Genomic DNA, 11,080 nt, shown 5'->3' on the forward strand with positions numbered 1-11,080 from the left:
CTAGCCCTGGTGCCATCTGGATCTACCATCTCAATTCCTGCAGAGAATACCCTTGGGTCCTGAACCCATTGTGGTATCTTCCTTCTCTTCAGACTCCTAGTTTAAGCAATAATGGCCATGCTGAGCCACCCAGTAGAAAGACTTCTTTGGTTCTCTTGCCTCCAAAGCCAGGTCTGTGTCCCTTCTTATTCCATCTCAGGAAGGTCAGCTGGTCCACTATACATGTCAACATCAGTACCAGGACATACAGCGGAATAGTCTAGGTGAGACAGATGTCCAGCCTATCTCAACAGTGATATTGTCATCTTTGCTTGATGACGTTGCCCCCTTATGTCTGGCAGTGCTGAAACAAACTATCTGATCTTCCAGGAGCTTCTCCAACAAATGGCAGTTACCCAGGAAATTGCAGTAGAGAGAATGCAGGAAAGGTCACACTAACTTCTGCATTCTGTGTTCCTTGGGCTCTGGTAGATCGGCGATGCCAATAAATGAAGCCTTGTTGGAACCAGCAAGAGACCTATGATAGACCCCAGCTTCAGTGGAACCCACTTCAAATAAGGCATATAGGTGCTACCAAGTTCCCTCAAAGGAATTTGGTTACTTCAGTAAAGACCTCACATCTGGGTCCTTGGTGGTTGCAGCCATCTATGAGAGGTCCAAACAGCAGGGACCACCCAAAATGACACCATGGCACAAGGACCTGAAGAAACTTGAATTCTTTGGCAGCAAGGCGTGTTCCTCAAGCTAGCTTACAAATGCCCATATTGAGCTACCAAGCATTCCTGGCTAAATAGAACTTATTAGAATTGGGACCAAGTGTCACAGTTCAGAAGACTCACAGGATCACAGGGAGGAACTCAAAGCTGCTGTGGTAGAAGAGTAAGTGGTAGTAAGTTGCCCTTGATGCCTCAAATGCAGCAATTACAGTAACTCCTCCCTTAAAGTCATCCCGGTTAACGTTTCGTTGTTGATCAATTAGGGAACATGCTCGTTTAAAGTTGTGCAATGCTCCCTTCTGATGTCGTTTGGCAGCCACCTCCTTTGTCCACTGCTTGCAGGAAGAGCAGCCTGTTGCAGCTAGCTGGTAGGGACTTGGAACCAGGGTGGACTGGCAGCCCCCCTATTAGCTCCCCTAAGTTCCCTGGTCAGCAGCTGCCCAGCAGGCTATCAGTTTGCCGGCAGTTGAGCTGTCCCTCCCCCCACTGCCATGTGCTGCTCCTGCCCTCTGCCTTGGAGCTACTCCCTGACACTCCTGCTTGCTGGGGTGGGGGGAAGAAGAGGAGGGCTGTCAGGGTGTCCCCCTTGCCCCCTGCTCCTGCATCACACTTACCCATCTTCCATAGAGCAGAGGAGACACACGACAGGGTTTAGGACAGAGGGAGCTTACTGGCAGCAGCTGCGGTCTCAGCAAGCTGATCTAATTAACAAAGCAGAGTACTTAAGAGTAGGGTTACCGTACTTAAAGGGGAAATGCGCATCTCTCTCTCACACACATGGTGTGTGTCTCTGTCTGCAATGCTGTCTCCCCTCCCTCTATTCCTGCTGCCTTGCAAAGTGTGAGAGTTAACCCTTGAGGTCTCAGCCAATTGCTAGTTCGTCATTTAGCAGTAAGGCATTCCCTGGGAAATATCCCACCCTCTGACCCCTCCACCTCAACCAAGCTTCACAGTCATCACTGTGTACCAGTATTAAATTGTGTGTGTGTGTAGAGAGAGAGAGAGAGAGAGAGTCTTTTGTCTATTGAAAAAAATTTCCCTGGAACCTAACGCCCTCATTTATATTAATTCTTATGGGGAAATTGAATTAGCTTAACATCGTTTTGCTTAGTCATGTTTTTCAGGAACATAACTACAGCATTAAGTGAGGAATTACTGTACTATGCATAGAGCTTCTTGGTTGCAGTCATCCAATATTCCAAAGAAGTTCTAAACAACCACTGAGGACCTGCTCTTCAAAGTCTGCAACCTTTTCAATATCCACACAAAAGATCTTCAAACTTTAAAGGATGCAAGGACCACCTTATATTTTTGGGGGTTCTAAGCTCCGGCTCCCAGGACAAAGCAATACAGGCCACAGAATTTCCCCAAACGAAAACAGTCTTCTTCCTATTACTATCCCCAACACACACATTTTTTTAGCAGTTTTATGGTACAGTTGAGAGTTGCATAGCACTGTAGAATATTTTCCTCTCCCGTCATTTGGGAACAATCTGTTGTTTTTTTCAAAGAAGCCTGAAACAGGTAACCTTGGCTCAGTGGGTCCTGGAAATCATGAACAAAGGGTACTCCATGCAGTTTCAGGGACCCTCTCTTACAAGATACTGCTAAGGAGGGAAGAAGACTCCCTTCTGCAACTCATAGTAATGGGAAATGTGCATTTGGGATTCCAGGCCGTGGGAGTTCATTCACATTACTACTGAATCCCAAAGAAGAAAGGGGGATGGTGTTCCGTTCTGGACCTCAACAAATGCATCCATTGTTTCAAGTTCAGGATGGGAACACTAGCTTTTATAATTCCTGCTTTAGATCCTCAAGACTGGTTTGTAGCTCTTCATTTAGGATGACTATTTCCCCATTGCAATTCATCCACAGGAAATACTTCACATTCCAGGTTACCTTCAGTATAGAGTGCTTCCTTCCGGTCTCCACACAGTTCCAGAATATTCACCAAGAACCTAGCATTGGCAGCTCACCTAAGGAGACAAGAGGTGTATGTCTACATGTACTTTAACTGGTTGATTTGGGGCAGTCACCTCAACAAGTGATCAACTCCATCCATTTGGAACTCTTTGCTACCCTGGGTTTCAAAGTCAACAGAGAAAAGGACACGTTTTCCTCTACTCAAAGCATAGAATTCACAGGAGCTTTATTGGACTCCCCAGTGGCAAATCCTGCCCATCACCAGACAGGTTCCTCACAAAAGAATGGCCATACTGGGTCAGAGCAAAGGTCCATCTATCCCAGTATCCTGTCTTCTGACAGTGGCCAATGCCAAGTGCTTCAAAGAGAATGAACAGACCAGTAATCATCAAGCAATCCATCCCGTCACCCAATCCCACTTCTGGGAGACAGAGGCTCTGGACACCATTCTCAACCTTACTGAGCAACTCAAGAATTATCCAGAGACATCAGTCAGGATATCATGGGACAAGTGGCTTCCTGCACTAAGTAATGCAGTTTGCCAGACTTCACTTATCCTCCATGCAAGCATGGTTATGACCAGTTTATCTACCCAGCAGACACCTCATAGATATGACAGTCATGGTCTCTCAAGAAGCCCTCTCCTTGTTAGATTGGTGGAAGAACTCTGTATATGTGCACAGCAGAGTGCCATTCTTACTGCCTCTGTCCACTAAACAGCTGGTGACTAGATGCATCCACTCTTGGAAGGGATGCTCATCTGGACCATTTTAAGATGCAGGGACTATGATCTGACCCCCTTCGCCACCCAAGAATTAAATCTCCACATAATATCCTAGAGCTAAGAGCTGTTAGCCAAGTCTGCCTGGCATTCCTATCCACCATATTCTGAGGAACCACAACCAAGTACTGAAGGACAATACTACAGCAATGTACTGCATTGGTAAACAGGGAGGGACACCCTCATTACCTCTCTGACAGAAAGCAATCCATCTCTGAGACTGGTGTATCAGCCTCCAAGTAACACCTTTTGGCCCTACATCTTTCATGCTTGCAGAACACCTTAGCAGATCGCACGTGATACAGAAACATAAGCGTTCAGTTAAGAACGCATTTCTGCAAGACAGCTACATCTACAAGTGAGGATGCCCAAGGATAGACCTGTTTTCCATAGACTAGAACAAGAAATGCCAAGTACTCTGCTCTAGAGGAGGATCTGGCCTTCTGCATTCCCTGGATTTTGGGACTCATATTTACCCAGTCATTCCACTGATACAGAGGATACTGAGAGAGCTCAAAAAGGATGATAATGACAACACCAGCATGGCCCAGACAGTTCTGGTAGTCTGAGCTGATGAACCTCCCAACACAGCCCCCAATCACACTTGTGGTTCAGCCAGATGTAATCATACAAACTGAGGGCCAGATCCTACACTCAAACCCAGCATCACTGCACCTTGCAGCCTGATGCTGGCTGGCTCACAGCCACAGACAGAATCTGCTCCGTGGAAGTCCAGAATGTTTTGGGTTGTAGCACAAATGGTTCTATTCGAGTAACTTATTCAGCTAAATTGAAGAGGTTCTTTTTTGGACAATGCAGAAGCACCTACTCCCACTAGAAAACTCGGTAGTAACTATTACTTGCTGGCCCTAATGCATTTGGGACTCTCCATTACTTCTATGGAAGTCCATATGATGGCATTTTCTGCTCATCCTCCTGTTGAAGATGTCTTCACACCCAACAGTTGCTAGGTTCTTCAAGAACTTCATGTCTTTCCTCTAGTCCGAGAAACCCTGTCCTTCTGGAACCTCATTGTGGTATTATCAGGGTTAATGAGGCCTCCCCCTGAAACTTTTATTTACCTGCTCTTTATACTACTTGTCCATGAAGACCACCTTCTTAGTGGCTAAAACCTCATCCAGAAAAATAAGACAGATCCAAGCCCTCATAGCAGGACCCTTGTTTACAGTATTCCATAAGGGCAAAGTGACATTAGGACCTCACCCAAAGTTCTTTCCTAAAGTTGTTATCTCAGATTTTCACTTGAATCAGGTGATCCATCTGCCAGTTTTCTTTCCCAATTCTTGTGCTAATCCGGGGGAAGTTAAATTTCACTTTAGATGTTGTTGGAATTCTCTCATTTGGACAGAACAAGACCATTCTGGAGCTTGCCTAGACTGCTTCTGGCCTAGACTGCTTCTGGCCTTTGCTGAGGGAATGAAAAGTCAGCCTATATCCACCTAAAGACTATCTAAATGAAACTCAGACTGTCTTGCTCTATGAGTGTGTGTTTGGACTCACCTGTGCAGATAGGATCTATTCCATCAGAGCTCCAGCAGTCTCTGCTGCTTCTCTAATAGGCATCCCAATATCTGAGATTTGCAGAGCAGCTGGCTGGAATTCTGTCCACACCTTTGCCCTGCAATACTTCTTGGTATAGGACTCCAGGTCTTGTGCACACTTTGACAGAGCTGTCTTACAGACATTCTTTCAGTAGACTGTGATCACCCACTTTCAGAACATGATATCACTGCTTGTGAGTCACCAGAAGTAGACATATGGACATCACTTGAAGAAGAGTAGAGTCATTACTTACGGTATAGTAACTGGTTCTTCAAGGTATGTTGTCTATATGTACGCCATGACTCGCATGCTATATCAGCTGGATTCTGTTTTGGTGAAGGGTGGTTGCAGCCACTCTCCCTTTACATTCTCTTCTATGCAGCACCAGAGAGGCTATGTCTAGACAGCAGTATAAGCCTAAGGTTAGTGGGACTCAAGTCAGCTGACGTGTCAGGGAACCCTGGGCTTTAGCATCTACACTGCATTTTAACCCTAGATTAAGAATTTTCTGACCCGTGCTCAAACTTAGGACTCTGAAGTCCGCACTGTAGTGCACAAATCTGAGTCAAAGTAACCCTATCCCAGTAACCCTATGCCTAACGCCCCCACCCCCAGTGTAGACACTCTGTCGACAGTGCTACACTGAAGGGCAAAACTCTCTTGCCCACCCTGTTTCCTAACTGCGATGGTGCTATTAATGGGACTTGGGTACCCATAAGGAGCACATGAGTACATAAATGGCATAAGTAGCTCCTTTAGTGGCTGTCTCAATAGAATGACTGCAGTTTGAGAAGGCTTCTACTGAACTACTATCTAATCTGAAAATTGGGCTCTCCAGCTCTAAGTTGAGTCATATGGCAGGAAAATGCCCATGTGCATCTGTTCTGAGTATAATTAGAACATCAGTCTCTCCAGGACTGTCAAACTATTAAAATGAAACTTTGCCATTCTTAATTTTTAAAGTGGGAAGTCTGTCTGTTTTGAAGTTTGACATAAAATGAAGTTATCAGAGGAACACGAACACAAGCCCCCACACACCCCCAGCCTGGCTGCTGCCAGCTGCAGAGTCATGAAGTGCATGCCCAGGGCTTGGGGTGCAGTATGCTCCAGCAGCCCCTGAGGATTCCCTATCTCTGCTCCTGTCTCACCTTGGGAAACAGGGATAATGGATCCCCAAGAGGCTGCGGGAAAGTTTTGGGATTGGCTCCCACTCACCACCGTCGCAGTGCACACTGCCTGGCCGTCTCTGTCACACAGACGCAGGTAGAGCAGGGGGGACCCAGGAGCAAGGGCCATTGTGCTGGCTGCCTGCAGTACTGCTCCTCTGCTGCCAGGAACTCTGGAATATATCTGGAGGACTTCTGGGACCTAAGTCAAGCTGGGGCCACATACCCACAGGAAACCAGTAGGGCTCACCCCAAGGTCCCAGCTTAACACAGGCTTGGACCCTCCATCCTGGCAGGGTCCTTGGACCTTGGGTCTGAGCCCTAGGTTAGCACATTTGCAGTATGGATACAATGGGTGTTTGGCTTGAGCCTGGTTTCAGACCTGGGTTTAAATTGCTGTGTAGACATACCCGGAGTGTACAGGACACAGCTGTGGCCTCAACAGACACTGCTGTTCAAAAACAATCCCGTTTTCTGTGCCTGGGATGTATGCATACCAGAAGTGGAATTGCATGTGGACAATACATCTTGAAGAACCTCAGTTAATGGAGAGTAACCATTCTCTGTAGTGCTTCAAATATAGTGTTTCAAAAATATAAAGGATATAGGTGCTTATTGTTTAATTATGCAATCTAATATCTTTTTGTAAATTTAATATCTTTGTAAATAATTGTACATCCACTCGCTTACATCAAAAGAAGGACTAAAAGGGGTTTTCTTAATGGTGGTGTTGCAGGAACGTGAAAGCTAAACTATTCTCTAACAGTGTTAACTCTTCAGCACTAGCTTGCTAAATCTTTGCTATTTCAGTTCACAGGTCTACACACAGTGCTATCCTAACACATTTTATTGTGGTTTTTATATTTCAGGTAATAGTATTCAAGAGATTAGGCAGAGAACAATAAAATGCACATTCACTATGAAATTTTCAGGGCTTTAACAAAAGTTTTCACAAAGTTTGATGCTTAGTGTATTAATGTGTTTGTTTTACCTAACACCAAAGTTGCTTTTGACTTTGTGCTTCATGTATTAAGATTCATTATGTCATTCCTTGGTTTCTAGTTCTTACATATTGTATTGTTTTAGTGCATAAATGTTTTCCTGGTAGCATGGACAGATGTCCACTTTTTCTTTTAACATAATATTCGCCTTAAAGCATATTCATATCAAAGTATCCGCTAATGAAGCACAGGGTAACACAATTTGCTTTTATTTTTTTAAATCTCTTAAGTCTCCAAGTACATTCTTGTCTGATCTTTGTTTTTTTTTTTGTTGTTGTTGTTTGTTTTTTGGGATTGTAAACTCCTTGAGGCTGGAGCCACGTCTTTGTTCATGTCTTGTACAATGTTGAAATACTGTTATTTCTTACATAGAAGATCTGCAGGATTGGGCCTTTAAAGTTATGAATTACATTGCATAATTAGGAATGAGAAGAAATTATGAGCAATATACTTCAGAAAAGGAGGAATGTTCTAAATTTTGTGTATATAAATTAACAATTTAATATTTCAAATTTTAAAGTTCTAGTCAGCTTTTTATTGCATTTTTAACCTGTTTACAGAGGACAGTGAATTGCGAAGAACCTTGCAGTCTTTGGCCTGTGGGAAAGCACGAGTATTGATTAAAAATCCAAAAGGCAAAGATGTAGAAGATGGAGACAAATTCATCTTTAATGGTGACTTCAAGCATAAATTGTTTAGAATAAAGATCAACCAAATACAGATGAAAGAAACAGTATGTATTAAAATACTCCTACTCTTTCCATCTATTTTGATACTGTGCCTTGCTTACCTATATGTCCTGGCTGAGTTGACACTTCTCTGCATTTTCAGCAATATTTTTCTCATCCTGGGAGGCTTGTGTCCTAAATTGGTATGATCTCACATACCTTTCAATACTTCTTAATTGTTTGGAGAGTGCAGTTGAAGTATTGACATTACATTGATTGAGCAGAACAAAAGTAATGTTGTTAACACATCATCTGTTTTTATTTGGAGAGAAGAGAGGTATTGAAATAATTATCGTCCCCTCTGAGTTGAGATATCTTGGGAATGGATCCCAATTCTGGGGTCAGCATGATTGATGTGTTTAATTAGCATGTCCAGTTGTTTTCCTTGTCATTAGCATATAGAACTCTTTGAAACGTACAGTCCTGGAATGATTCTGTATTTCAGAAGGCCCATATACATTAAGGTTCCATAGAAACCTCATCTGTATTAATGTATTTTTTTAATTAAAGGAATACTGTTGTGTTTTTTTTATTTTAGTTTGGTTTATCAAGTTAACACTTTATAAGAAATATATCACTTTGCTTTACATATGCTTTATTTGTATCCTTGTTTTCATACAAAGCACACAGGATCTTTTATAGAGGAGAAGGCAAATACGCCGCTTTTATTGAAAATACAACAGTTAGTATATGCTTTTCGGTCTCTCTCTCTCTCTCTCACACAGTCCTGCCAGTTGATGTTTATAGTTTCCAGTTCAGAGTCTGGATCAATCTAGTGGCCAGCCAGATTGGTTGCAGAGGAGAGCCGGGCTCTGTTGGTCACGAGCCAATGCTCCTGGAGCGTGGCAAGACGAACCCAAAGCCCCATGGCAAAGCACCATGTTCTTAGTCTTTTTTCTTTGTTGAAGTCTATGGATTTAGCTGTGTCAGTTTCTGACCGGTTACTTCTTAATTGGTGTAAACATTCCAATACACCTCCAAGAAGGTCATCCTGTCCTGGTTTAGATTTAATCAATTGTCCTTAGGGGTGCCAGCCTTCACCTCAGGGTCGTCAATCTGCCCTTCCTTCATTATGGCTTCACTTCTACCTTGACCATTTGGCTATAACAATGACCTTCACACCTTATCTTTTCCTGATGCACACAAGCAATCTCTTACAGAAACCTTCAAAGGTATACAGACAGCAGTATTTTATATTCAGCAGAATACATTGTAAATCAAGCCTTGCTAAATCTTATAACTTAAAACAATTCACATTGGGGCTTCAGGCCCTCAACATTCCTCTGATCTCCTTACACAGATACAATACAAGATTCTGTTTCTTAATTACTAAAACCTTAAAACAAAGAAATGTATATTTAACTAGAGTGCCTAATTTGTAATACATATAGGAAACCATAGTAGACATTATAACTTATCCTAAAACAAAAGGGTGACCATAATCAGTCGTAAGGATTGTTTTGGTCTGTCATTCCTTTCTGCTATTCAAAAAGGGTGGTTGACAGGATGAACTCAAATCATACATTAATTCTCATAGTACAATTATAAAATCCTGCGCCTACATCCTTAGTTTCCTTTAACAGCATCAGAACATCCCAGAGCCCAGGTTTTAGGTGTGTGTGCTTGTCTGTCAGAAAGAGAAGAATAAATGAATATTGTTTCTTTCCACACGTTACTTGTATATTCCCTAAAGCTTAACCAACATTCCGAGACAGAAAAATTGGCAATGAAAGATGACTTGATGATATTGTCTGTCCTTTAGGTTGAAGAACAAGTTAGCACAACTGAAAGAGTGTTTCAAGATAGACAATATCAGATTGATGCTGCTATTGTACGAATAATGAAGATGAGAAAGACGCTCTGCCATAACCTTCTTGTTTCTGAATTGTATAATCAGCTGAAATTTCCAGTAAAGGCAAGTGAACTTAATTTCCTTTAAATCCATACTAAAAATTTTTAAACTACCTGGTTCTTCATCGATTGCTCACTCAGTCCATTCCATATTAGGTGTATGTGCTCACCACATGCACCGGTGCTGGAAGCTTTTCCCTCAGTGGTATCCATAGAGGACCGGCTCTGACGCCCCTTGGAGCGGTGCACTCATGCTGTGGTATAAGGGGCGCTACCGGCTCCCCCACCCTTAGTTCCTTCTTGCCGCCAGTGACAGTGCTGGAACGTCTGCTGCTTCTGCTAGCATTTTGTTTCATTCAGTGTGTCTTCTGAATGTTTCCTGTAAAATAGTTGTAAGATAGTTAATAGTTCCCCTAGTGTTCGTTCTGGTTCAGCGGTCCTGGATGGGACTCGGCCTAGGGACTGGGCATGTCCCAGTCACCAGGCTTTAAGCCTTGCTATTGTTGTAAGCGGCCTAAGCCCATCAGTGACCCGCACACACATTGTTTGAGGTGTCTAAGTGAAGGACACACAAGCGACAGGTGTCACATCTGTAAATCCTTCAAACCCCGAACAAAGAAGGAGAGAGACATCCATCTCAGGGTGCTCCTGATGGAGTTAACATTGACCCCGACACTGGAGCAGAGGTCCAACTCAGCCCCAAGCATCACAGCGTTGGTGCGGAGCACCCCGCTGACGCCATCTTTGAGCCAGCACTGATCCCCCTCCCTGGCTCTGATCAAGAAGCTGAAGAGAACCACAAGGGGAAGATCCCTGCACTCCACCCCCTCCCCCCCCATACCACCCTCCGCGCTTTCTGTAAGGAAAAGGACAGGGCTGGAGGAGAGCCAAGACTCGTGCTGAGTGGCTCAACGCCTCCGTCAGGGAGTCAGGCCCCAGCTCAAGTTCAGCAGTCCAGCTCATGCCACACTGTGCCTGCCACCCCAGACAGTGACGAGGGCCTCCGTCATCTAAATGTTCCATCAACATCAGAGGCCCTGAAGGCAGCACAGGAGATCCTGTCGCTACCAGTGCTGCCCACATCGGCTTCGGCGGTACCCCGGTCAAAGGGTAAACCTGCCTTGGGACCTTACCGTGTGTCCGCACCTCAGCAACACCGCTCCCCATTGTGGGGGACCTCCCACCAGCACTCGCCTGCTCTGAGCTGTCATGTCTCAGAGGCAGAGAGGCAAGCTCAACAAAGCCCTTTTTTGTCTCCAGACCCTGGGCGCTGACAGCGGGATTCAAGGTGTGGCTCACCGGTAACGTGGTGCAGACCTACCAAGGCACATGCCCACTGGCAAGAGACCAG

The 11,080-nt window shown here is 44.3% G+C and overlaps 1 protein-coding gene across 1 annotated transcript in view; it reads left to right on the top strand.

Annotated features, from left to right (window-relative positions):
• CUL4A (cullin 4A) overlaps window positions 1–11,080 on the top strand; it is an 80,160-nt gene that overhangs the window by 63,615 nt on the left and 5,465 nt on the right. The window contains 2 exon segments of the mRNA XM_030568911.1: window positions 7,711–7,883; window positions 9,641–9,793. Coding sequence (XP_030424771.1) covers window positions 7,711–7,883; window positions 9,641–9,793 — 326 coding nt within the window.

This window comes from Gopherus evgoodei, chromosome 1, assembly GCF_007399415.2.
Source record: "Gopherus evgoodei ecotype Sinaloan lineage chromosome 1, rGopEvg1_v1.p, whole genome shotgun sequence".
NCBI classification, from domain to species: Eukaryota; Metazoa; Chordata; order Testudines; family Testudinidae; genus Gopherus; species Gopherus evgoodei.